The 27,736-nt window shown below is 42.0% G+C and overlaps 3 protein-coding genes across 4 annotated transcripts; 1 reads left to right on the forward strand and 2 right to left on the reverse strand.

Annotated features, from left to right (window-relative positions):
• Positions 1–2,774: 2,774 nt before the first annotated feature.
• On the reverse strand, positions 2,775–16,288 carry herpud2 (HERPUD family member 2). The gene is made up of 10 exons (XM_083989787.1): positions 16,177–16,288; positions 15,034–15,440; positions 11,953–12,030; positions 10,507–10,620; positions 9,483–9,643; positions 8,820–8,945; positions 6,767–7,102; positions 6,000–6,108; positions 3,414–3,602; positions 2,775–3,330 (listed from the first exon to the last, which is right to left on the reverse strand). Exons 2-9 carry the CDS (start codon positions 15,178–15,180, stop codon positions 3,414–3,416), a joined length of 1,260 nt encoding a protein of 419 aa, XP_083845913.1. The 5' UTR covers positions 15,181–15,440; positions 16,177–16,288; the 3' UTR covers positions 2,775–3,330.
• A 639-nt stretch (positions 16,289–16,927) lies between these two features.
• pkdc (protein kinase-like domain containing) lies at positions 16,928–19,633 on the reverse strand. Its single transcript, XM_083989792.1, has 3 exons — positions 19,573–19,633; positions 18,865–19,267; positions 16,928–17,681 (listed from the first exon to the last, which is right to left on the reverse strand). Exons 2-3 carry the CDS (start codon positions 19,233–19,235, stop codon positions 17,045–17,047), a joined length of 1,008 nt encoding a protein of 335 aa, XP_083845918.1. The 5' UTR covers positions 19,236–19,267; positions 19,573–19,633; the 3' UTR covers positions 16,928–17,044.
• Positions 18,898–27,114, forward strand: LOC310999387 (secretory phospholipase A2 receptor-like). Of its 2 annotated transcripts, XM_083989795.1 has the most exons (6): positions 18,898–19,004; positions 21,548–21,705; positions 22,320–22,691; positions 23,358–23,693; positions 23,907–24,001; positions 26,646–27,114. In XM_083989795.1, exons 3-6 carry the CDS (start codon positions 22,445–22,447, stop codon positions 26,751–26,753), a joined length of 786 nt encoding a protein of 261 aa, XP_083845921.1. In that variant the 5' UTR covers positions 18,898–19,004; positions 21,548–21,705; positions 22,320–22,444; the 3' UTR covers positions 26,754–27,114. The 2 variants fall into 2 exon arrangements, with proteins under 2 accessions (XP_083845921.1, XP_083845920.1); XM_083989794.1 differs by lacking the exons at positions 18,898–19,004; positions 21,548–21,705 and adding an exon at positions 22,057–22,171.
• Positions 27,115–27,736: the final 622 nt, after the last annotated feature.

The raw sequence follows: 27,736 nt of genomic DNA on the forward strand, positions 1-27,736 counted from the left end.
CTTCAGGCCAAGGACCCCCAAATTGATGGAGAAATAAGTAGGGGCTGTGCCACTGCCATTTATAAACACACCTAATTAACTGCCAATGCCAGTATCAACATTGTCTGTCAATTGCACGATAATCATGTAGACAAGCTATTCCAATTGACATTTTATTTTAAAAGTGTGGAAACAAAAAAATATATAAAAAATTGTTCAACCAAAAACCTTACGGCCCCCACTGCAGTACCTCCAAAGACTCCCTAGGGGTCACAGACCCCCTGTTGAAGACCTCTGCCCTATACACAAATAGCCTACTACAGAATGATAGTATTCAGTAAAGATGAGGTAGGTCAGTCTATCGTCTATACCAGTGGTTCTCTTTTTTACATCAAGGACCCCCAAATTGATACAAATTAGACCACGGACCCCCATTGGACAAGACTTTGAAACAAACACCAGAAATACACAAATATTTGTTCTGACATTGAATAACGTTACTTTTTTTACTCAATGTATGTTCAAATTATGACCAATGGCGTAATTTTTTTGAAAAATTTAGAGAAATTTCTGGAAATAAATGTAATATTTCTGGAAAAAAGTGGTAAAATTTCGAGAAAAAGTTGGGGACCCCCTTGAACCCTCGCAATGACGCCTGGGGGTCCCCGGGCCCCACTTTGAGAACCACTGGTCTACACTATTACTAAAGCTCATGTTTCTACATACTGCGCATGCTCAGTCAGGCTCGTTCTCTGAAAGCAGGTGCATCAACGTCCCGTCCTCACAGGTGTCACACTCTCTATCTGTCCTCTTCATCTTCCCTCTACTCATATTAACCTGAGTCTATCTGCTGCCTCCTCCTCCTCCTCTGTGGCAGGTGTCCAGCCCAACTGCTGCCTCTGCAAAGACAACGAGGTCTGATAGCAGGGAAACAGGGCCGAGCTGGCTGCATAACAAGGACTTATTATGATGATGAAATGTCCTACAAGGCCCCAAACACCCTCTTAAAGAAATCTCTCTCCTCCGATAAGGGGAGTCTTACCCTCACCCCAGGGGGAAGGAGGGAGGTAAGAGTGGTGGTGGGGATCCTAACCTGATTGGATCGGCGGCTCGGAGGGGGCGCGCGTAACGAAATCAAATGGCCGTCAAGCCGCTGTCATGCATAATTAATTGGGTCTTCTACGACCAACTACACAAAAATCCATGGTCATTTGATTAGGGGGTTTTGGAGGACTCTCTGAAGTGCATCGCTGTCTGAGCTGCTTCCCCGCTCACCTCTCTATCTGTGAGGATAGTGTCAGAGCAGCGTTATCCTGCCCTGGACAAACAAGGTTCTACCATATACCTCTCTAACATCCAACACAGACACAATCCTGCCTTTTCTAGAAGTTCCTCTCCGAGCTCAAGGACACTTTGCCTCCTGAGATGTGTGAGGTTTGCTGAGAGACAGTAGGATCTTTACAAACCCAGCCTTCTCAGGGGGTGAAGTCAGTTAAACACATCCCACCTAACCACTGACTGAGCTGCCCTTGAGAAAGATACCCATCCTCGCTCTCAGGGGCAACAAGAGCCTCCTGGATTTAATCTCTAGTAGGAGTCCAGAGCCGCACTTCTCTGTGATGTGAAAGGTTTTGACCTTGTGTTTTTATGACGGCCTGTGAAGTTGTTATCTTTTGGTTCTTCTCATACACTTTTTTATTCTCTGGAAGTTCTGGCACAGTTTTCTGGGTTTAAACAAACACTCTTAATTTTTATTTTGCCTAGAGATTACTTCTCCTTTTATATCTTTTACCTTTATCGTAATTTACATTGCTTCAGTTTGATTAATCACCATTTCCATTTGCTCCTGTGACTGTTCATTTACTTGTATGATGTCATTAGCTTTTTGTCTTGTCACTTATTCATCTGCTTAATTATTTATCTGTTGCTATAATTTCTGTCATCTGCTGTATATATTTAATCATTTGCCACAATATTCATTTATCTGCTGCTACATGGCCCTGTACATTTATTATCAGATTCACTTGAACTGTCTTATTTCAGATCTATCTCTGCTGTTTTCAGATTTATTTATTGTTACTCATCTCCTGTGCACATTTTGCCATTATGCTACAAGCTTCCTTGTATATATTTGATACCTTATATACTTTATCTAAAAATTTAGCATATTCATTTAATTCAACTCACGTGTTGTGTCAAATTTGTGTCTTGACATACTCTCCGTGCCCTAGAACTGCCCTCTGTGTACAAATAAAGTCATGGGCTCAGTATTAGAAACTTTTTTCTTTTCTTTTTTTAAATAAGAGACAACAGAATAAATACGGAAATAAGAAAATGTTGAAATTAACTTGTTTCTTCGTACAAGAACCACAACTATAAACGTAGATAGCATGAATATACGTGAATATCTACTGTCAATTTAAAATAACAAAACATGGAAGGCATTTTCTTTTATTTCTCTGGTGGTATTATGAATCCCCCCTTAGAGATAAATGAAGTATCTATCTTTCTATTCATATATCTAATTGTCTATCTGTCTGGAGGGGAGTCAGTATGGTAAGAAGTTGCAGTAAGAGTCTGTGGTATGTGATAAACAATTAGAATATAATGGAATTTGTGAATATATGACATACCTTTTACCTTTAAAATATATTGACATCTACGGTATTACAGAGGAGAAAGTTCCATGCGTCCCTCCCCTCTCCTCCGTCAGTGTAACCTGTGTGTGAATGTCGCCACCTGCAGGACCTCAGGAAAACTTCAGAGCACAGCACAGGAGGAAAGACGCCAGCAAGTCCAACTGCAGCAAGATTTTTATTCAAAAAAGCATATATTCAGGAATTAAAGATGCATATACTTACATGTGTAAATACACAAAGTGGGAAAACAATGTGCTTCAGTAGCTGCAATGTCAGTATGCACGCAGAGTGCATACATAAGAATGTCTTTAGGGATGCGGTTTCATGGTTCATGATGTCACGCGTCTCCCTGTGGTTCCAGGGAGTCGGTTCCTACTGATTCTTTCACATCCCTCATTTGAAACGTTTCAAACTCATGACCTCTTCACTGCTTAAAATGGAAGACAGCTCTCTCCAGCGTCTCTCACTATCACCACGAATCAATGAATACACGATCGATGAAATTAAAAAATAATAATAATAATAACTTTCACTGCTGAAGCATTTACTTCATTAACACAGCGTTACATTTGTTTTTTCTAAATGTTCATTTATTCCCCTAAACCCCTGCTCAGCTCACACAGCATCTGCTCTAGACGTCGGGGCCGTCGGCTCCTTGGTTGGCAGCATGGAGGAGGTTTGTAGCCCGGTGGCAGCGGCTGTGCCCGGCGGTCTGGGGGATTTGGGACAGTATTAAATGGAGGCAGGAGGAGGACAGGGGGTTTGGAGAGGTATGGGGGGGCAGGGGGGGTCTACCTAGTTGGCTGCTTGGGGCCGTCCCTCAGGGATGAGTGAGGTGAAGAAGGTGCTGATGAAGGACCAGGCCGTGGTGAAGAAGCTCGGCTCAGGGAGAGCAGCAGCAGCAGCCTGGGCCTGGTCCTCAGGGCCCCCGCCCCCTTCTTCACCACTGTCATCGTCCTCCACGCCCTCGTCCATCAAACGCTCCTATGAACAAAGACAAGACACTATTATTTGTTTTTCAGCACTAAAATCCCTAAACTTTGATTTTGATAACATTTACTCTAAAGACATCCTGAAGAAAAAAAATATTTATTTTTGGTGCAAATAATTAATCAGAAGTTTTTACTGACAACTTCTGAGGTTTCCTAAACATTTCAAATTTATACTTGAAGATGATGATGAAAATGAAAACCAAGTTTCACTTAAACTTAGGTAAATAGAGTATGGAGCCACCACCCTGAACTTCTGTGGTTCTATAGTTACTCTATTCAGACCAGTGTTGGGCACGTTACTTTTAAAAAGTAATGAATTATAGTTACTAGTTACTTTCCCTGAGCTAATAACAGTGAGGAGACCAACATCTCAGTCTGAAGGTGGTTTTGTCTGTGCAGCATCACGACTCATTTACTGAGCATCTCAAACAGAGGCAGCAGCTGAGTGGGAGGAGCCTGTGCCTCAGGGGCACCTCAGCTGTGTGTCTGTGGGTAGCTCGTGTGTGCGTAGCCTATGTGAATGTGTGTATTAATCCCTCGTGCGCTCTGTTACTGTAAACACAAATCGCCGCAGACCGCGAGCCTGGCACAGAGGTGCGCGCTCTGGCGCATCTGACACAATCGGTTAACGGCACCGAAAGGAAACTGGCTTCGCTCCGCGACTATTTCGCGTCTGACGCACATGTTGTTATTTACATTGTAGCGTCCGACCCGACCTAACTACAACAACATAACACAAATTTATCTGACAGCTCTCACTTCTTCCTCTGCTCCTCCTCTCTCTCTCACACTCTCACTCTCACACACACACACACACACACACACACACACACACACACACACACACACACACACACACACACTTATTTATTTAGTTTTTTTTTCCCCACTCAGTTTTTTCCCCACTATTTATTTAATATTCGAATATTAATTTTCACATCCGAATCTCGTTTTTTTTTTATATTCGAATATATATTCGAATTTAGAATATTCGTTGACAGCCCTAGTAGGTCTGTCACAATTATTACTTAATCGCCTAATGCAAAATACTTGAGATGACCGTAATCATTTTGCATCATCGTTTAAATTGTTTCCATTCATCGGTGTCATATATCTCCATCACTATTTCCCCGTTGTTTTCCACCATTTGCAGTTTGACTGGTCCTCTTTTAATGACATCATCACATTATGGATCCACCACCTCACCCAATTGGCCAAACTTTAAAAAAACAGACGCGGCTTCAGTTCTGTCCTAGCAATTAGCTACTGTACCCCCGAAGCATCCGAATGAGTGTCTAAACATGACAGTACCAGATGCACATTAACAGAGAGTTAAGGTGGTATGTAACCAAAGAAATGCAGCCATTTAATACGGTTGAAAAACCAGCATTTAAAGACACACTGCGAAAGTTTGACGAGCAGACAAGCGAGCAGGCAATTAAACTGTTAATCACAATGAACTGTATGGCAATTATTCATCAACTAAAAATTCAGAGTCATGACAGCCCTATATGTGAGGTGCAGCCCTCAAACTACTGCTAACAAGCAGCTCACGTTAGCACGACCATTTCCCACAGTGTCCTGTATGAGGAGAAGAGGAGGTCCCAGTGGAAAGACCTTACAGATGAGGTGATGATTCACATCAAAGACATAACACCTGTTTATAAAGGCTGAGATCATCAACATGTTTAAGTCAGTGGAGCCCAGATATAGACTACAGAGTCTAATTTGAGTGAGTCCTTTGTGTTCTGTAGTTGGCTCCTCAGGTGGTGAGGAATTGAATTGTAAATTGAGTGTGGGTGAAAAAAAATCTGATTATATTTTCTGGCCGTATTGCGAAGCTCTAGCTCTGTGTGAGCGCTCCCCTTTGACTGTAACAGCATGACATCATGAAACCGTCCTGTCTCTTCATCCTACACTGAAACCTTCTCCTTTATATTTTCTCACATTCATTTTTGACATTCAGTGATAAAAATAGTGGCACATAGATGCTTTGGGGGAAAAGGCAGTTCTGTATTCTGAAGAGATGCATGTAAACTGCAGTGAAGGCACATTTGCATATTAAAACATCTCCATCAGAGAAAAGACAACACTTTAACAGAGGAAAATAAATCACAGCTAATTATAGATTCTACACATACAAATCAGTGTTATGATTTATCACTAACTGATTGACTGAGTCAGTTTATTGGGTGTTGCTGTGGTAGATGGAAGCATTAAAACATTTGTGGCTTTTGTATATAATTGAATTATATCAGCCTGAGACATGTTGTGAGCCATAGCACTTTCATATGAATAGATACATATTTTTATAATGCCATGTGGACATAGCACCAATTTTAAAAACTCATTCTACTATGATGTTGGGACATGGCAGCATTCAGCTCACCATTTCCTGTATGTCCTGATGTCTCTCTGCTTCCTCCTGAGGAGCTCCAGCCCGTTCTCCTCGGAGATTCTGCTGCTCCGGCCTGAAGGGAAACCAACCAGCCTGGTGCCTGAAGACACAAACACACAAACACACTCATGGGTCTGGGTTTGAAGGTTTACATTTGAAGGGATAGTTCAACATTTTGGCAAATTCGCCCACTGCCATAATCCCTATAGTCATAGCAGTAGGCTTGTTACCTTTAATTGTCGGTGCAAGCTGTTTTTAGAACTCAAACTCATCAAATACACAATCCAACAACTCCAAAATGCTCTGGTGGACAGGTTGTGACCTGCACATTCACCACGCTATGAGATAATAATGTATAAATATGTAACATTACGACACACGAAGCAAATACTCCTACTACTTGAATACTTGGAATGTAGTTCCAGCTACGCATCTGCCTCGAAAACAACTCTGTCTCGCAACGTTCCATTATATCTCATAGCGTGGTGAATGTGCAGGTCACAACTTGTCCACCAGAGCGTTTTGGAGTTGTTGGATTGTGTATTTGATAAGGGAAAGCCAGAAATACCATATGCCTCCATAGCGTAGCTCTGAGCAGCTCGTATCTCTGCCCCGCTGATCGAAAAACAGCTTGCACCGACAATTAGAGGTAATGAACCGACTGCTATGACTATAGCGATTATGGTAATGGGCGAATTTGCCAAAATGTTGAACTATCCCTTTAATGCTCACATGTACAGAGACAAACATTGACCTACAGGTAGACAAGAAGCATGGCGCCGACCACCATGACGAAGCGACTGAAGGAGGAGTAGAAGTAGACGATGCTGAGCAGGACGCCGGCGCGGGACACCGTGTACAGCCAATCCAGCCAATCGCGGTTCAGCTCGTCGTCGTTCAGCACCGCCCCGCCCTGCGCGTTCATCTGGATGTTGGGGTTGGCCGGCTGGTTCTCCGGTAAAGGGTTGGGGGCCGGGTTGGGCCCCAGCGGGGGCTGCACGGCCTCGTTGGGCGGAGGGGGCTGAAGGGGGCCCGGCGAGGGGGAGGGGGGGGCGGGGTCGCTGGGAGGCTGAGAGGCTGCTACTGCTGCTTGGCTGAGAGGAGGGTTAGGAAGAAAGCACAGTGTTGACATGTTCTTCTGATAAACACAACACAACAGGAGGAAGCTAGTTCTACATATCGTTGCATTAGTGTGTCCACCAATCAGACAAAACATTATAACCACTGAGAGATGAGGTGAATAACAGTGAATAACACTTCATCATGGCTCCTGTTAGTGCAGTGGTTCTCAACCTTCACGGACCCCTAAATTGACACAAATTAGACCACGGACCCCCATTGGACCAAATTTAGTGGTCCAATTTCCCCAAAAACATTTAAACATTTCTAGGAAGAAGTGGTAAAAATTCTCAAAAAAAAAGGAAACATTTTCTCCCCCAAAAAAGTGGTGAAAGTTCTCGTAAAAAATGTTCAAAATAAAAATAAAAAAAGTAAAAATCTTCTAGAAAAAAGTGGTAAAATTTCTAAAAAAAAAAAAAAATCTAGAAAAAGTGGTTAAATAAAAAAAAAAATCAGGGACCCCCTTCAAATCTCTCAAGGACCCCTAGGGGTCCCCGGACCCCACGTTGAGAACCACTGTGTTAGTGGGTGGAATATATGAGGCAGCAAGTGAATATGTTGTCCTCATAGTTGATGTGATAGAAGCAGGAAAATGTTCAGTGTAAGGATTTGATCCGATTGATTTGAAAGCTGCAGCTCTTGTGGGCTGTTCCCGGTCTGCAGTGGTCAGGATCTATCAGAAGTTGGTCCAAGGAAGGAACTAGAGCTGCACGATTATTGGGAAAATGTCACTGACATTTTTTTTTTTTGCTTAGAATTGAGATCACGATCCTCTGGCTTATTTATTTGTTAAGCCCAGTCAAGTGGAGGGGTGGCAAGCAGTTTTTTCTGATGGGGTCCTGACACAGGCCATGGCAGGTGGCAGATTAATGAATAGTAGTAGTAGAATTTAGAAGGTGTTGGGATCTGTGTTTATCTAGTTTTGACATACCAACTGTATAATTAATCATTGCGTATTGTCTTTACTATTATGAATTTGTATTATTTAATTTCTTTGGATGATTTCTTTACAAAAATAAACGGTCAGAGATATTTTGGACATTACCACTGCACTGCTCCACCGTTTATTTTTGTAAAGAAATCATCACAACACGGAAAAAGTGTTTGTTTCTGTGGCGGGGAGAGCAGGCGCTCTGTGATCGGATAGTAATGTCTTTCCAGGATGTTTCAGAGTTTGGCTGTCTGAGGTGAGTGATAACATGCAAAAACACAAAGTTTATACTGTTTATACCGGTTTATACTGTACACTTTATAAGTTCAGTGGTGTGTCTCTAAGGATTCCAGTCATGTACCATAGATATTTGATTGTTTGTTGTGGTTGAAAGAATTGCCCCCATAGGTTAGCGTTGTCGCTATCCCTAGCACCGGGTAGCCATGGTGTAACTCCGGTTTGCCTGCATCAATTTTAGTAACGTTTTTTGGGTGACCATCAGGACAACGATTTAGGGGTCAAAAATGACTGGATTTCTCCTTTAAGTGAATCCAGTCAGGAAGCTGTCGATTCTTTATAAACTTGTCTTTTTATCCGCTAAAAGACATACTTGGTATAAAAAAGAAATAACATTTATACACTGAAATAAAAGGGAATCAGTGGCATTAACACCTTTAAATTTGCATACCTTAAATACAGTATATACACATACACATACACAGTGTGTGTGTGTATGCAGAGAGAGAGACAGACAGACTTACTATTGCATGTAGTAATGGCGTGCGTACATCTGCTGCCACCACAGCATCTGCATTGGCATGTACATGGGGTGGGGGGGTACGTTGGCAGGGAGACCGCCTTGTAAAGGAACCTGGGCCCCTCCTGGCCTGGAGACACAGACACACAAAACACACACATTAACCACGACAACATCCGCCCTCTGCCTTTCTAAATACACTATCTCAGTATCTCTGTGAGTGTTTAACCTTTTATTGACCAAACAACAAATCGATTAATCGTTTAAATAATCAACAGATTAATCGATAATAAAAATAATTGTTAGTTGCAGCCCTACTGCAGTCTTCAAACCTGTTAACAGTCTCAACTCAAACTGAACATCACCAGCTTCTGTTGCCTTGGATTACCTTACATTACATTTCCTGTTTGTTTTAAAAACCACAACATCAAAAAGATATTGGAGTAGCATGTGTGTGTGGTAAATGAAATTGAAACAACTTAGTAAAGTAGGCAAAATTTAAATTAGTTTCACTGTCGAACCAGTACAGATTTACAATAACACAATATAAGGATTTTCTAAATTCTAACATGGTTTGATTTAGGGAAAGGTTCTCATCAGTCCTGGTTCATCTGAGTTCCATCTTTCAATCTATCATCATCTATCAATGAAAGCTGAGTCTTCTTACCACTGCGGGACACCAGGCGGGCTGTCAGGGTTGTAGGGGGGAAAGCCACCGCGGTACCTCAGCCCATCATAACTACCGGGGACAGAGGAGGAGGAAGGGGCTGACTGAGGGTCCTGATTTGGCGTGGTGGCGGGGGAGGCGGAGCCTGCGCTGTCTGGACTCTGAAAACACAACAACCAACCATAAGACACTGTTTGGAGCTCACAGTCATCTTGTAATCTTCAGGGGTTTAAGATGAAGCTGCTCATGCTGCAAACAAGTGGGAGTCATCATGGCTCAGCAACTCCCATCAGTGTTTGACGGAGCCCATTGCCATAATCCAACTAGTTTTAGGAGTAGGTTCGTTACCTTTAATTGTCGGTGCAAGCTATTTTCAGAATGGCGGAGCAGAGCTGCGTCCTGCTCAGAGCTGGAATTTCTTGGTTTCCCTCATCAAACTCATCAAATACACAATCCAACAACTCCAAAACGCTCTGGTGGACAAGTTGTGACCTGCACATTCACCACGTTATGAGATAATAACGGAACGTTACGAGACAGAGTTGTTTTAGAGGCAAATAGAAAACCCTCGACAGGCACATGCATCAGCGGTTTTGCATGAATTTGCCTCTAAAACAGCTCTGTCTCGTAACGTTCCGTTATTATCTCATAGCGTGGTGAATGTGCAGGTCACAACTTGTCCACCAGAGCGTTTTGGAGTTGTTGGATTGTGTATTTGATGAGTTTGATGAGGGAAACCAAGAAATCCCATTAGCCTCTGTAGCGTAGCTCTGAGCAGCTCGCAGCTCTGCTCCGCCGTTCTAAAAATAGCTTGCACCGACAATTAAAGGTAACGAACCTACTCTAACTCTAACTATAGGGATTATGGCAATGGGCCAATTTGCCAAAATGGTAAACTATCCCTTTAACAGTTCAGTGCATGTGTTTCCTGTAATGAGCCTGGGCTCCAAACAACAGAGCTGCAGGCACACTTTTGTTTGTTTTTGAGGCCTACACGAGGAGGAAGAGGGAGAAGGCTACTCACGCTGGAGTCAGAGGATGAAGAGCTGGAGTTGGCCATGGAGGGGCTGCGAGGCGTGGGCGAGCCGGGGGGGCTGTGAGAGGCGCACACTAGATGCATCATGTGGTATTCATCCTGCTGCAGGGTCGGCAAGTTCAGGACGAGAGACAGAGGTGTGGGAGGAACAGGAGGAGGAGGAGGGGAAGGTGGTGAAGACAGCAACAGAACAGAGACAAAACAGGAAATAGATAGAGAGAGAGAGACAGAGAGGGAGAGGGAGAGGGAGAGGGAGAAAAAATGGGGGGATTAGTGTAGAACTGACCAGAACCCCGACACAAAGCTCGGCCTTTGTTGGCAGAAACACATCAGATCAGCTGTTGTTTCCCAGGCAGCATGTTTCACTACACACACACACACACACACACACACACACACACACACACACACACACACACACACACACACACACACACACACACAGTCTGAACAACTGTGGCTTGACAAGTCATTAGAGGACTCAGCAGCTGCATGGGTACGACTCTGTCTTTCCTTCCTTCCTTTATTTCCCCCTTCCTTCCTTCCTTCCTTCCTTCCTTCCTTCCTTCCTTCCTTCCTTCCTTCCTTCCTTCCTTCCTTCCTTCCTTCCTCCATTCCTTCATCCCTTCCTTCCTTCTTTCTTCCCACCCCCCCCCTTTTGCTTTCTTCCTTCCCTGCTTTCTCAGTTCTTTCCTTCCTTTCTCTCCCCTTCTGTGCTTTCTCCATCCCTCCCTTCCTTCTTTGCTTTCCACATCCCTCCCCTCCTTCCTTCCATCTTCTTTCCTTCCCTCAGTTGATAAATAAATAAATAAATAAATAATGTAGTAAATAATGTGACATCACACTCAGATTAACACTATTTTACTGTGACAAGCTCATGGCTTGAACAAATTCAAATAAATCAAAGTTGATAAGAAATAACCATACAGAGCATCAACACCTACACTACATTCACAAGCTAACTAATTATATTTCACTAAGGCAGCTAGGGCAATCAGATGAGAGAGTCAATTAACAGTGTTCCCCAACTCAATTATTTATCCACAAGTTTCTGAACATCTATGGTCAAAACCGGAAGCAAGTTTTGCATTTCCGGTGGAATTGTACATTTACGTTTCCATGGTTTTCAGTCGTTGTCATAGTTGCGGTAGGCTAAATGCATAGATCTATTAACGCTGGCTTTTAACACGGATGTCAATTTGTGTGATATCCATTGTTAAAAGCTGGTGTGATGATCCATGCATGATTTACAGATTTTTATTGAAAAAAAAAAAAAAAGATCCATGCATTTACCACAACTACCGAAACCATGGAAACGTAAACATAAAATTCCACCGGAAGAGCAAAACTGGCTTTCGTTTATGACGTTCGGAAAAAGGTGGATATGAATACAAAATATTAAGACACACAACAAGCAGTGCAGTCGGGCCTCACCTTTCTGAGCACATCTCTGAGCTGCAGGTGGTCCTGAAGGAGTCGTCCTGAGTACACCAGCCGCTGGTCTTTAGACAGCTTTAACACAAAAACAGAATCATGTGTCTTTATTTGCTTATTGCAAAACACTAACAGCAACAGGAACCAACTATCTCTCTCAGTCTTTTCTGCACAGTTAAAAGGGTCAAGCGATAAAAATACCGACCTGACCTGAAATGTTGTGGCTCTTCCTCGGACATAAACTGTAACACTGACTGGGGTGGAAGTGATACTGCCGAGGACCCGGAGCAAATCTGGCTCTCAGAGCTAAAATTAACCCTCAAACATTCTTCGAGAGGTTTCAGAGGAAAGGATTTTTTGTTTTTTTACCTCAGATCTTAAAATGTAAACTTGGATATCTAGTTGAGTCAGTTGAGTAACAACTGGGTGAACTCAGTGTACAGGATACAAATCGAAATCAACAGCGTCAAAATGGACAAGACGGTAAAACTAGTTTCTCAACTGGTGTTTTGTGTGGCGACAACAACAGCTTTGTTTTGAGGATACAGAGCCAGGCTGACGGGCCCACAGTGAAAGGCTCGTGTTTCATACAGCAGAAACATGAGCCTTTCAGATAAACACACTAAGGTTTTAGCTCAGGTTATCAGAGCAGGCAATGGAGTTTACATGTAAAGTAACCAGGCACCTTGAGACAAAGATTAAATTAGATTAGATAGCAGGACTCGATTAGAAGCTAAAGGCATTTTCTGTGTGTACAAACATATTCTCTGTACGTCACAGAGCTTTCACTTCTCCTCAGTGGAGGAGGGACACTTGACCACAATAGAAAACTGACAACCAGAGTCACAGAAACTGTTAGAAGCTGTCCCCTGGTTCAAAGTGACAATGCAAAGACTATTGATGTGTTGGTTCTTATAACATTTGCTTCTTTTATAGGTTTTAAAGGGCCAGTGAGTGGAATTTAATGGCATCTCCACATCTCTACCTCTGTAACCTATGTTGGCCTGAAAGTTAAACATATGCAACCCCCAGCCCCTTAAAGCCAGTATTTGATTTGTCTGTGTTGGGTTAAATAAAAATAATAATACATTTTCACCTCATGATGTAATAACGTCACATTTTGTTATAAAATTCTTGAACACAATATTGCAGCATTTTGTAATAAATTGTTACATAATGCACCGAATTATAACAAAAAGTAACAACTTATTACAAAATGTATTACATTATTATATAATGCGGCGTTATTACATAATGTATATTACATAAGGCAACGGCTTCCAACCTCCAACGGCCATGTCAACCGTTAGTCAGTGGGAGGGTCTAGCCTTCGGAGCAATTCTTCATTGCGTCCGAACGTAATCAACATCCTAATGTCAGACATTTTAAAGTCCTGGCTTTTTTACCCTTCCATCGGCTTCTCAGCTCCTCGCTTCGGGCTATACAGCCTTCAAGCCGGCTGCAAAGTGGGGCTACCATGGCTACAGCACAGAGCCGCCTCAACATTCCCATAGCTAGCATGCTAGGTGGCTAATAATTAACAGCACGCAAAGAATCTTGGGACATGAGAGGCCAAGAAGGATATGTGTGTCTTCCTAGGACAGGCAGGAGAAGGCCGGATGTGTCGGCCACATTTGGAGGAGCCTTGGAACTGGGAGAGGCCTCGTCGTGACGCTGTGACGTAATCGACCTTCAAATGCGTCCTCACACAGCTCCTATGTGGATATGAAAGGCTCATTCTAAGCGTATGGAAACGCAGTTTAGTTGCAGCAAACCTGGTAGTGGAAAGTCCTACATTTCGAAAATCCTCTCAAATATCGGCAAAACACTTTAACGCTCTCATGAGGTGTTTTTTCAGACGTGTTGATATAAGAGTGTATCGCAAAAGTGTAATGGAATGCATTTACAAGGTCTGATCAGATCTGATCCTGTTGGTAATGTTTTTCTGTTTCCCTTCTCTCTCCCTTTCTCTTCTGGCTGTCGTGCCGTCTCATGTACCGTTTCCACCCAACCGGGTTATTTTAATAAAACTTTGGCATGAGGTCGAATCATTCAACTAGTCTGGTAACTCAGGCAGTGTCACACAATAACAAGTCTGCTTGAATAACCAAACAATAGTTCCTTCTGTTACAGGTGCAAGACTTGACTTCATGAGAATTACGGTTCAATTGCAAAACACCTTTCAATGGAAACACCTGCAATTAGGAATTGTCTATTTTGCGAAAACCTGCAATGGAAACGCAGCTACTATCTCTCTTCATATCTGTGGCCTGTTTTTTTATAGTGACAAAATGTTGTGAGGTACAGACACACATCGACTATTGTGTCCCCAAGCATCTGAAGGCCTTATCTTTGGAAATGCAGCATTATCTATCCACTAAACACCAAAAAAAAGTATTTTACCAGACGTGGGAGCAGCATGCAGGTGCTCCACTGTGTAGAAACCAACACAGTGCACCTGTTCATGACCTCAAAAGAGTCGTTGCACAGCGCGTGTGAGGTATTCAGTCATATGATTGTTTGAAACATACTGAGCTCACTTTGGATCGTGCTGCAGGAGTACAGCAGGTAATTAACTATAACTGACATTTAAAAAACACTAAGCCACATACCAGCCCTACAGGGGACCACTAGGCTCTGCTCAACAAATAACTATTCACTGTGTCAGTTGGATTTAGTCTTCATGCTTTTTCACTGCATTGTTTCCTGAATGCCATGGTTACTGCTGAGTCCCAAGTGAAGACATTTAGTTTCATAGACAGAATATCACTGACAGGTTTCTGTTTACCAGTCACCAGACATCCAAATGATCAATTAGTAGTTTATATGATTATTATTAAAGAAAAACCGGTCCGATCAATATTTACTCATTCTATCTTGTTGAGTATGAGAATTATAAATAAATTGGAAAATGAATCGATAATTAAAATAATTTTAGTTTTGGCTGCTTATGTCTTTTGATAAACTTCAACCAAAGGCCCAAACACATCATCATGAGAAATCCTCCTTGTCTATAAGCCATTTTAAACAAAATCAATCCAAGTGGAGCAACAAGAGAAAACATAAATGAGAGATGTTTACCGGCTTGCTGGGGTACACGATGGAGATGTGACTCTTCAGCTTCTCTACGGTCCAGTTGAGGAAACAGTTAATGGTCTGGTCTTCATACTTCTGGTTGGGGGCCTTGATGACCAGGGTTACAGGACTATCAACTGCCCCAGAGTCCATGGCTCATATTACTAGCAGGGTTGGCTCTTAAGAACCTGGGCTCAGGAGAGCGTAGTGTCACGACTCAGGACTCACCTGAGGGGAAAACTTCCTCAAATCCTCTCCATTCTGGACTAAACAGAAACAGTCCCTGCCGTACTACAAGTGGAGGACTTGACGTTCCCCCTCTATAACATCTGCTGCATCTGGTAGATCTGTTTGTGGTTCCCAGTATAATGTAGTGAGGCGATTCTTGTGTGATGATGGCTGCTCCTGGATTTCTGTAGAAAAGAGAAGAGGAAGAATCTGAGTCTCTTTGCTCTTTCAGTCTTATATTGATACGATATAGAAATCTGTTTAAAAACTTGAATTTAGGAAGTTCAGAAATGATCACCATTATAAAAATTCCTTTAAAATGGCTCTGAGATATTATTATATCAAACACTGGATGATTTGCCATGTCTTCCAGTCTTATGCTGTGGTAAAAATAATGTATTTGGGTTTTAAAGCAGTAAGAACATCTGTTTGGGCTCTTGACTGTGACAGGATGTCAATCTAATATGTACGTTATCTTATTATTATGAATTCTGTTTGATGGGCATCGAAACGGAAAGTAAAGGTGGAGGGAGGGGTTCACACCTGCCCTGTTGCTTACAGTAAAGTGTCATGATAACTAACTTAGTGTAAATGAGCCGGAGTCAAGCTGAGCCGGGGGATTCACAGCTAACTTAGCTAACTACTCCGTTTACCAGCGCAGGCTCCGTGTTCACAGGCGGAGTAACACATAGTGTGAGCAGGCTTTATAAGGCAGCTCACCCCGGACAGCTCTGTTTATATTTTGACCCTTGTCATAAAGCCAGGCTAGCGGAGTTAGCTCGTCGGCTAACGTTAGCTTCGCTGGGGTTCGCTGGGAACTGGTTCGGGCTGACACGACGCCTCGGTGGTGACAACACATTCAACGCACTAATTACATGAAACTAAACCGGGTTAGGTCTTCGGAAGTGTCTCGTCTTATACCTGTTTGGTCTGGTGGTGCCGTCGCCTCTCTTCGCCCGAGCGCCTCTGCGCTAGCCTGCCTTGTTGTTGTAATGTCGGGTGTGAGAGCGGAAACACGTCATCATCCTCTTCAAAACAGCTGATCAGGGGCAAAACCACACACACCAGTCGTAGCCATGGTCGTAGCACAGCTACAACACTAATGTAGAATCCACTGCATCGTTGCTTATCATTTATTTTTAATGCTAATGTGGTTGCTAGGAGACATCTAACGATAAATTAAAATCAGATTGGATAATCCTTTATAATCCCGCAGTACTGGGGACGATATAAGGAAGATAGCCTATTTAACTATAGCAACAAAAAAAGGAAATAGGAAACATTTATTTTCGTTAAAAGACAATGTTTTTATTTTAAAAATTAGTAATTTGTTTGACAGTTAAACTGCATAACAACTTCACCTTCAAGAAACCTTTATATGTGTCCTATTAATCCAAATCTTTGTCAATTTATTGATTAAAGTATTTTTCAGTATTTAAAGTCTGTAAAACTAAAGAGAGGGAGAAACTTTAAATTATCTTTCCACCACATCAGAAGGCCCAGTTCATGAAGTTTGGGTACAGGACAAGTTCTTTCAGGTTTTAATGGATTCCTTCATTCAGTTCTCACTGTTAATAATTAATGGGTGTATGAGCAGAGAAGTTTATCAACCTTAAAACATGTTTCCTCTGAAGAGCTGCAGCATAGACGAGACAGAAAGGCCCAGGTATTTTTCAAAAACTTTTATTGATCCACAAACGTTTCAATGAGGATGCTGTAAATGGGCATGGAAAGGAGCAGGTGTGTGTTTGTGGATGATTAATTTGGTCATATATGAATTCAAAGCTGATCAGTTGTCAGCCACAGGCTTACTTCTCTGTTTGTCTGCTATTTGGTGCCGTTTTAGTTTGTGCAGCACCTCCTTTGTCAGCTGTTTGCTGTAGCGGTTAATCTTCCAGTGTCCAGGCATCCATCCCAACAGGAAACGGTGGAAATCTGTCCAGGCGAATGCAAACATCTCCCTCCACTCTTTCTCTAGGGCACCGAAGTCCACATCTTTTTTCACAGCTAGCTTCAATTCTGTGAAATAGTGGTCCAGCAAGTCTGGCACCCTCTTTTCACACTGCTTTTCCTCCATGCAGCTTCCTAAAAAATACACCACGTCTTTCATCCCACAGCCCCCACCAACATACTGGAAGTCAACAGCTGCCACGTCCTGTCCACTCTGGGAAAAACAGAAGTTGGCTAACTTAGCGTCTCCGTGAACGATGGTCTTTAAGGAACATGCGTTGAGTATCCCGTCGATGTCCCCAGCTGCTGCTTTTAGCTCGGCGTCGTCCATGGCCTCCAGCTCATCCGGCCTGGTCTCCAGGTGCCAGTAGGTCCCGACAGGCCACAGCCCCTCTGGTGTCACACCCAGGAACAGAGCATGGAAGTGAGCCAGCCAGCTGAGGCAAGCCCTTATCTCTTTGTCCTTCACGCTGGTTCTACAAAAAAGGTAAAATAACTTAAATTATGCTCTTATTCATAATGTCTCACTCTTCATGCCTTGAAAAACCTGGAATTACACAATATGAAGGACATTGAAAAGGAAAAACCATTGATTCCACAATTCTGATGTTATTACATCATCCACATCTTCTGAACTTCAGAAACAAGATTATGTTCATTATTCTACAGAAAACTCATGCTGTGGTTTCTGCACTGTTCACCGGTGATATTATTGAAGACTCCAATGTGGGAAAGATGAAAAAGAGTTTGTCTAATGTAATTTAAAACTATTTGCACAGGGTGGGTTTTGAGGGCTGAGATTGGGCATTTAAATTGAACTGTTTCTAAATATAAAAAAATGTTAGAAAAGGGGTTTTGTATTTCTATGTAGGCTATGCCTTTAAAATTTACAGAAAATATAATTAAAGCAGAAGTGAGTGATATATTTGTGTTAATATAAGTCTTAAATAGTTATATCTTCCGACAGCAATCACTTACATAGAGTGTTTGGACTGAAACACGGGTCTCTCAGTCCCTCTGCTCTGCTCTGAGCCGAAGAGAAAACATTTATCGTATCCTACAGTTTTTATCCAATGAGGAGAGAGAACGGCATGCAGGGCTGTGTGTGCAGCCAAGGAACGCCGTGAATGTGGTGACGTAGCGAAGAGGACTGTTATGGTGCGTTCAAGGAAACTCGTATTTTTCTGACCGTGAAGTGGTACCAGTTCGATCTGGTACGAGTTCACCGGTCGGAAGTTACGAGTGGGTTGCCTGGAACGCTACAAAGTCGTAAGTTGTGACTTGAAGCTGTAATTTACGATTTCAAAAGCCTGCCTGGAACGCAGCATTAGCGAAAACGACCGGATCACTCACTTCTGCTTTAAATATTTTATTATTTGTTTTGTTTTTTTGATGTTTTTATAAATTACTTATGTCAAAAAGTGTGTTTTAAAATTTGCTTCTCATTAAAAAAGCTCAGGTGTGTGGGAATGTCCTGGACTCTTGACCCCACTCTTTCTAGAATCTCTTTACATTGCAGTCATCTCCATTTTGTATGTTTTGTGGATACCAATCTTGTCAAAATGCATTTTTGCATCGTTACTAAACTGTGTTTAACGGTGTCATATTATCAGCCAGAAGTCATCGAGTCATATTCCATGCAACATTCAGTGGTCATACCTCCTCTGATCATAACCTGCCACATCCAGATCCTCCAGCACCATCAGCATCTCGTCTCCGTGGGAAGAGGCGGCCAGGCAGGCAGGGATGCGACAGCTCAGACCGGTGGAATAGTTCTGGTACCAGTGCGTCTCCACCTGGTAAGATCTCACTTTACGCATGTGGGAAAGATCTGTGTTCCAGCCGCCCGGGTGCTCTGCGTCCTCTGGGAATTTGACATGTTTGACGACCACAGAGGGCCGATCGCAGCCCTCCAGGTGTAACCTCACTATCTGACCATAGCCGCTCCACAGGGTCTGGATCTTTGCACCGACACGCAGGGAAGAGGCACCGCATGCCTGCAGGACCAGATCCTGGTACTCCTGTTTCATTTCCCAGGCAGTGCTGGATCACCAAAGAGCATCTGTGAAAAAAATAAAATAAAAATAAAAGGTATTATTCATATAGCACCATTCAAAACAAAATGCTTTACACAGCAACAAAATGATGGCATGTTCTAGTGGATTAGAGCGCCTCACAAAGCTTTATTGTCAGCTACCTTGTTATTACCGGTGTTTGGTCACTGTTCTGTGTCACTTGCTTTGTTCACAAACAACCAAGCCTCACTCTCACACACTTTCACTTTAATGCTACTATGACCGATAATGAATACTGACACCATTACTGTAGCAAATATGCATAAAATAGAATGAAACTGCTGTACGTTACCCTCTGCCTCCTGCCAAATGTGCCTCTGATGGCCAAACAACAGGAAGTATAGTCTCCAGCCTGCTGCTGTGGTGTTTAAAGACACAGTCCTGAACTAAAGTCAGCCTAATAAGCAACACTGCCACCTGCTGGGCTGGAGGGCACAATACAACTTTTTCAGGGTGAGACCAAAAGTGAGACACATGAGTCTAATTCATTTCTCCTTCTAGTGCTGGGTTTCAGGAGCTGCCCAACATATGTTTGGACTGTGGGGCAAAAATTAATAAGAATTATAATGCCAAAAAGAGCTATGTTATGTTTTGTAGACCTAAAGATGTTAAGGAACTGATGTTCCCACTTTTTTTGTCAGGGCAAGTGTTACCTTTTGGTAATAATGTAAAGTATTTGTGACACATCACTGATGATTTGTCTGATGATGATGACGACATGTCCAGCCAACGGCATACACGAGCCAATGTGCTGAAATGTAAATTCTTCAGGTGTTCAGACAATGTTAAAATTAATCTCTTCAGAGCTGTACCCTTCTTTATACCGCCCCTTCGTGGGTTTAGTTTAAAAAAGTAAGTAGGCTACTCGCAAACTTCAGGTTGCCTATAATGATTGCATACGAATTCTGATGACAAAACGACTCACTTGCACACTGCACCACCTATAGTTTTTTTCAAGTGCGAGTTAAAGCAGAAGTAAGCGATCCGGTGGTTTTGGCTAACTTCTTGTCAGCCGATGAAGTTAGCAGTCCCCGCCCTCGTCCCTACGTTACCACATTCACGCGCATCCCTTGGCTGCACACACAGAGAGGACCGCCCCTTTATGCCGTTCTCTCTCCTCATTGGATAAAGGTTGTAGGATACAAGGAAAGTTTTCTCCTCGGCTTACAGCAGAGCAGAGTGACTGACAGACCCGTGTTTCGGACCAAACACTCTATATAAGTGATTGCCGTCGGAAGATATAACTATTTAAGACTTATATTAACACAAACATTCCGCTTACTTCTACTTTAATTCATTTCATGCTCTGTTAAGGAAACAAAGTATGAATTTATCTGTTGACTGAATGATACACATAGGCCTAATGCTGTCATAATGCTGCTGTCCAATCCTGGTCTCAGTGCTGTGATCTATCTATCTATCTATCTATCTATCTATCTATCTATCTATCTATCTATCTATCTATCTATCTATCTATCTATCTATCTATCTATCTATCTATCTATCTATCTATCTATCTATCTATCTATCTTAACAAGAACTTTACACTTGTATCAGCTATTGGCCTCTAATACTGTAATATCTAATTCACTGGGAACATGAAACAGCTCATTTGCACTCAAACATATCAGAGATATTCAAAAGCATTTTCAAAGGACATATGAATACAGTTTATAAAACAGCAACTGAACCTTCTTGTAAACCTATAGCCTCCCAATGAAAAGACAAGTTGTCACAGCTCAGTAGCCTATGCCACACTAGATGTCAGCATGAAGGGTTCACCTTTAGTTTGCCCTTCAAATCCATTAGCTTAGTTTGCATTTATCATAACCCAGTGTTTTCATATGTTTTACATACTAAGGAAGACAAAGTAATCAATTACATCACTTTGTTGGAGGTGGTGTGACTACTCATTCTTCCACCAGCCTAGAATGACAGGCAGAGAAGGGGGGCTCGCTGTTATCTATATAGAAGTATGTTCAACTGCTCCCCCCTCTCTCTGGACTTTCTCCAGCTTTGAGTGTCTCAACCTCATTCTAAAGAACAAACTGCCAATTTTATGCGTTTTAATTTACAGGCCCCCTAAATAACCTACTGCTGGTTTTTAACAGGAATTTTCTGATCTTTTATCTCGCATTATGTCTCAGTTCGACAGGGTTTTGATTTTAGGGGATTTTAATATTCATGTCTGCTGTCCATCTGCCTCTCATTTATCTCTGGTTTTATCAGACTTTTAAAACTGTTTTAATCTGACTCAATCTGTAAAGCAACCAAGCCTGGATAGAGGACACCCTCTGGACCTGGTCCTTTCCCACGGGTTCTGTCTGGATGATGTGTTTCTGGCATGACTGTGGCCTCTGATCACAACCTTTCAGGGTCCCTCACCTCTCTCCAGTCCCTAAACCCATCCGCTGAAGAGTCCAAGGTATTCATAGGAGTTATAGGAGAAAATAAATTTTGTATTTGCACTGACGTTTTTGTTTGTTTGTTTTTACATTTGCTCTCTACTGGAAAGTGCCCTTGACACTGTTTTGAATTGAAACCCATGATGAATGGCCATGCAAAAATCTGGATTTAGGAGATGAAGGAAGAAAGGATTAGCCTAAGTGTTAGAATGAATGCAAAGTGTGTATTGAGAGTTCAGCCCCTGTCAGTCATGATCTTGAGCAGATCTCTTAAATAATGAACCAGCAGTTGACTGGCAGAGTGACTGATGCTTTACTTTGTACAACATTGGAGAACAGCAGAAAGTCAAATTATTATTGTTGCTACCTTCTGAAGGAATATTCTACATTTCTAGAGTTTGAAGAAGTAAAGAAGTAAATCTTATTTTCTCTGTTATGAACATTGTCATATGGAGATGATCTCACATCTAACTCTGCTTCTATCAGGTCAGTATTTTTCTTTATAGTTTTTTTTAATAGTATTTTGAATATCAAGTCTTTGAATGTCTCTTCATTTCTTTTCCTCCTCTCATTGGCTGTTGATCATTTTTACCACTGAAAAACAGCCTAAAGTTTTCTGGTATTTCTTCCCCAGGACTCTGCTCTCTGGCTTCATGTGTCCCTCAGCATCAATATGTTGTAGTGACAACTCCAAAAACCTGGTCTGAGGCTCAGAGCTACTGCAGAGAGAACTGTTTGGACCTGGCCACCATTGATGACATGGAAGAGATGGAAAGACTTCTTAGAGATGTTGAGGACAAATATGATGACGGCCTGTGGATAGGACTTAGGACAGGAACAATTAAGACATGGCACTGGTCTCTGGCAGACAAAGATTTCTACAAAGAGGGAGAAAGAAATTATTTGGTTTGGGGTCAAGAAGAATCAAATAATTGTGGTTCTTTCCAACATGGGAAGCTGTATACAAATGGCTGTTCAAAAACGTATTACTCAGTTTGCTACAATGGTGAGTGTCATCCATTCTCATTCTGGCATCACACATTGAAATGCATGCAAGCAAGTTTGTATTTTATATACACAGACACAAACTATACTGTATTTATCATATATTTTCATATTGTACATGCGCACAACTGACCCTGCAAAACATAATAATAATAATAATAATAATAATAATAATAATAATAATAATACATTTTATTTAGAAAGCGCCTTTCAAGACACCTAAGGACACTTTACAGAGGAGCGCATCAGATAAAAGCATCACTAAACAACATCCAAACACAAGAAACATACAATAAACAATATTCAAAACATCAGTACAAATAAGAGCAAATATTAAATGTATAACAATGAATAAAACTGTGCAAAATGAAGGGTTTGTTTGAGTTAAGGGCGGTGGAGTGGGTTTGCATGTAACATGTTTAGTTTGTCAGATGTGCAGTATGAAACTCTTATTATTTCATTTGTTTGCTGGATCTGTTCAGGGTCACTGGTGCAGGGAAAAACAGAAAAAAAGACTGACTTTTGAAAATTCTTACTGCATGGGGTCCAATGTGTCCTGATAACTAGCAGACAGACAAAGACAAGAGACCACACAGACTCACAATCCTGCACACATTCAGCAAGGTGCAGCACAATAAGTGGCATTTATCTCTCCTTTTTCATTCAGGGAAAAATCTTGGTGAAGAACAGTATGTTCTCTCTAACAACATGGTAACTTGGTTTGATGCTCGGGACTACTGCAGGACATATCACACAGACCTGGCCAGTGTGAGGAATGAGGCTGAGAGCCAGATCATTCAGAAAGTAGCTAAAGACTTGAGGGTGTGGGTCGGCCTCTTCAGAGGCCCATGGACATGGTCAGACGGGACCTACTCCTCATTTAGATACTGGAGACAGGGCAGAAGTAACATGGCTACAGACAGCTGTGCTGCTATGGTGAAGAGTGAATCTGGTAAATGGGGAGCGAGGCTATGTGATGAAATGCATCCATTCATCTGTAACTGTGAGTAAACCACTTCATTTAGGTTCCTCCTACTCTATTCTAAATTAAATTCAAATTTAAATTTGAACTTGTAGTTTAACAGTGCTGATGTTCATTTTCCCTATGATAGAAATATTGTAAAACAGCAGGTAACAGCACGGAACACTTTACATCCTACTGTGTCTTGGCCATGGTCATGAAGGTCATAATGAAACGTGTTTGTGTCATTATCAGGTCCCATTGTGCGGATCATTAAAGTTAGGATCAGCTCACAAGACTTATTGCTGGAACATAACAACCCTGAAGTGGAGGAGGACATCTTAAAGCAAGTGAGTCAAAGGGCACATTTACATGTGTCAACTCATTGAGTGCCGCACTCCTTTCCAAATTTTTAGTCAAGTGTACCGGCAATTTAGACGATTTTTGACGATTTTTGTAGAGCCACAGTGTATTCTATATTATTGCCACCAACACATACTTTGGCTCATTTGAAAGGTGACACTTGATGCTTCAAATGGCCACAAACCGTTTGTTTCTACGTGCCTCTGTTCCTGAGAAAACTCAAGCTAAACATGGCTGGGTTTCACCAAAATCCCTGCTTTTTTTTCTAGAAAAGGAGATAGAGCGTCTTTTATGAAAGGTGCTCTGTTTGTGCCTGTCGCTCTTCTGACACTCGCATTTCTGGATCAAAGGGCTCGTGTAAGATAAATATATACAACAAATGTTGTTCTGTTCACAAAACCACCATCGGGGGCGGGGGTGGGGGCGCCACTAAAGAACAATAACACAGACGCACCGTGCCGTGTCACAGCCTCTCGCCGCGGAATGTGATGGTCTCTGGGCCACAGCAGGTCAGGAACACCGGTCCCACCGGTGGTCGCGGTCCTTCTGTGGTACGGCTCGGTGCCGGCGGTCTGCTTTGGCCCAGAGACCATCACATTTTACCGCGGGAGGACCTTGGGGAGGACACGGTGTTGCTCCAGATGAAGACCGGGCGGGACAGTCGGCTGAGAGCTTCCTGTTTCTGCTCCGAGCTGCTGCAGCCTCGCGGGTGAGAGCAGAGCAGCTGCTGCATCCACATGCAGAACTCCGTTTGCAAAAGCCGAGTTATGATGAAAACTTCCAGATCATGAGCTGTCATGAGACTTTGATCGTCATCTATTTCAGTTCTACTCGTCGTAGAGTCCCCAAATTTACACATAAGGTGTGTTAAAGTGTTTTAAAAAATAATAAATAAATAATAATAAATAATTAAAAAAAAAAAGCAAAAAACGAGAAATCTCGTTTTTGGCACTCAACGCATGGGAACGAAAAACGAGAAATTATGTGGTTGGCACTCAATGAGTTAACTGCCATCTCAGTTGGAGTAAGAGATGAAGGGGTAATTTTCATATTGACAATGTGACTGAGAGAGAGATTGTTGAAGGTGGCATTCCTTCATCTACATAGATATGTCAGAGAGACGGACAGTGTGGGGTCAGGGGAGGGAACAACAAATAAAAGAGGTTGTCGTCTGCATAGAAGTGGACTGAGAGACACTTACTGTAAAGGGATAGTTCAACATTTTGGCAAATTGGCCCATTGTCATAATCCCTATAGTTTTAGGAGTAGGTTGCTTACCTTTAATTGTCGGTGCAAGCTGTTTTTAGAACGGTAGAGCAGAGCCGCAAGCTGCTCAGAGCTATGCTACGGAGGCTAATGGGATTTCTTGGTTTCCCTCATCAAACTCATCAAATACACAATCCAACAACTCCAAAACGCTCTGGTGGACAAGTTGTGACCTGCACATTCACCACGCTATGAGATAATAACAGAACATTACGAGACAGAGTTGTTTTATAGGCTAATGCAGAGATTGCTTGTTGAAAAACTGCCCCCAACGGGAACGCGCTTCAGCAGTTTTGCATGAATTTGTCACAATGCAGTGATATGTCGGGGTGTTCTTGTTTTTGTCTTGTGACTTCCTGTTTTATTTTGAAATTTAACTGCCCTCTCGTTTCAGGTCACTTTGCCCTTTACTTGTGTGTCAATGGTCTGCCTGCCTTGATTTGTGATTGTCTCCACCTGTTCCCCATTACCCATCTGTGTGTGTGTGTGTGTGTGTGTGTGTGTGTGTGTGTGTGTGTGTGTGTGTGTGTGTGTGTGTGTGTGTGTGTGTGTGTGTGTGTGTGTGTGTGTGTGTGTGTGTGTGTGTGTGTGTCTCCCTTTCGTCCTTCGTGCACCCCAGCCCTCGTTTCCAGTTATTGACCATGTCACTTTCTTGTTCCCTTGCCTGTTTTGCCTTTTTTTGTCTCAACATCTGAGTGTTTTTGTTTCCCTCCTTTGGAGTGGTTTTTGGTTGTTAAATAAAGCTGGCTTCGGCCTTTTGCCACGCTGCACCTGAGTCCTCTTTCCAGTCCAGACGTGACAGAATTTACCTCGAAAACAACTCTGTCTCGTAACGTTCTGTTATTATCTCATAGCGTGGTGAATGTGCAGGTCACAACTTGTCCACAAGAGCGTTTTGGAGTTGTTGGATTGTGTATTTGATGAGTGTGATGAAGGCAACCAAGAAATCCCATGAGCCTCTGTAGCATAGCTCTGAGCAGCTTGCGGCTCTGCTCTGCCGCTCTAAAAATAGCTTGCACCGACAATTAAAGGTAACAAACCTACTCCTAAAACTATAGGGATTATGGCAATGGGCCAATTTGCCAAAATGTTGAAAAATCCCTTTAAGAATAAGAAATTGGATGAAAATAAACAGTAAATCATACAGACGAAACTGACTTAAAAGTTAGCTGAGAAACATGTAGATCTATATGAACGAAAATGAATAGGCAATGACATTCTACAGTATAACAAGTATACCATGATCATTTCAAGTGCATCATGTACACCGTACAGTATGTAGCATGAATGACCTGATACCAGATAAGCGGCAGATGATGGATGATTTCTTTCTTTGAATTGTACATTTTGTTCTGTGTTCCTCAGATCACACAGCAGCTGAGGAACATGACTGGGACCACTCATCTCAGATTAAGATGGAAAAAGTCTCCTGATGGAAGGGTTTTCATCAAGGAACCTCGTCAGGATGAATGAGCAGATGAAGGATCAATCAGAGGCAGATTAACTACAACTCACAGCAAAATCACACAACACCAACTTACTCAGCCAAAAACTGACATAGACAACATCACTGATGAATTAGTAAACCTGGGATACTAACAATGACTGTGTCCAATGGAGAAGTGGTCAAATCTACTTTACTGTGGTTTTACCTGCTGGTTCAAGTTTAACCAGCTCATAGTGCTCATCTGCTCTCACCTACACACATACACACCTACATTCTCTTGTAGTGCACAGTCTAGTAAAACATCACAGATCCTGCTGCACATATATCAATGCTTCTGTTCATGACTATACAGTTGTGTTTTTGAATTAGCTTCCATCTGTTTTGTTTGTAACTTGTTTCTCTTATATATTTTTAGTTCATGGCTAGTAGGAGATGAAAGTGTTTTATTTATATTATCCATATATCACTGTAGTTTTTTTTTTTACCCTTACATGTTCAGATCCCTGTGTCAATGACATTTCTTATCTGAATCTAAAGGTTGAGTCAATTGATGTTTTGTATAGCCTACTACTACTACTATTGCTGCACTAGAAACAATCATTACATTGCTGATGTTTTAGTTAGATCTGGTTGAAGTTAAATAACAGTGAGCACTTAAGAACTAACACCATGTAAGTTTAATCATCTTAGCTTTTATGAAGCCTTAGCTGGTTTTGGTTTTTAATCTCTTTTAAATGTGTCCCAATCATACCTAGTACTCTTTGCTATAATAAATAAAAAGAGGCCATCATCATGATATGTATTGAAATTATGATATGTAACTTTTTCCACATTAAAGTGTTAAAAGAAATCTCTAGGTTTATGTTATATTTTTTGTTTTGGGTACATGATCAAAAATGTTTCTAGCAACATTAGTCCCTAAGTTATGAGAGGACACGAAGACAGCAGTCTCAGCTCCCAGATGTCTTGTGTCATCTTTACAACGTTGGTGAAACTGCAATGATTTTGA

This window comes from Trachurus trachurus, assembly GCF_905171665.1.
Source record: "Trachurus trachurus genome assembly, chromosome: 16".
In the NCBI taxonomy this organism is placed as follows: domain Eukaryota; kingdom Metazoa; phylum Chordata; class Actinopteri; order Carangiformes; family Carangidae; genus Trachurus; species Trachurus trachurus.

Excerpts from the sequence above, each read along its gene's own strand:
- herpud2 (XM_083989787.1), bottom strand. The coding sequence starts at position 15,180 with ATGGACTCTGGGGCAGTTGATAGTCCTGTAACCCTGGTCATCAAGGCC. Across the intron at positions 8,946-9,482 it reads CCGCCTGGTGTCCCGCAGTG|GCCAGGAGGGGCCCAGGTTC; the intron begins GTAAGAAGACTC and ends CTGTGTCTCCAG. Across the intron at positions 6,109-6,766 it reads GCCATGCTTCTTGTCTACCT|GCACCAGGCTGGTTGGTTTC; the intron begins GTAGGTCAATGT and ends TTGTGTCTTCAG.
- pkdc (XM_083989792.1), bottom strand. The coding sequence starts at position 19,235 with ATGAAACAGGAGTACCAGGATCTGGTCCTGCAGGCATGCGGTGCCTCT. Across the intron at positions 17,682-18,864 it reads GCAGGTTATGATCAGAGGAG|AACCAGCGTGAAGGACAAAG; the intron begins GTATGACCACTG and ends CCTTTTTTGTAG.
- LOC310999387 (XM_083989794.1), top strand. The coding sequence starts at position 22,135 with ATGGAGATGATCTCACATCTAACTCTGCTTCTATCAG. Across the intron at positions 23,694-23,906 it reads GCATCCATTCATCTGTAACT|GTCCCATTGTGCGGATCATT; the intron begins GTGAGTAAACCA and ends TGTCATTATCAG. Across the intron at positions 24,002-26,645 it reads AGGAGGACATCTTAAAGCAA|ATCACACAGCAGCTGAGGAA; the intron begins GTGAGTCAAAGG and ends TGTGTTCCTCAG.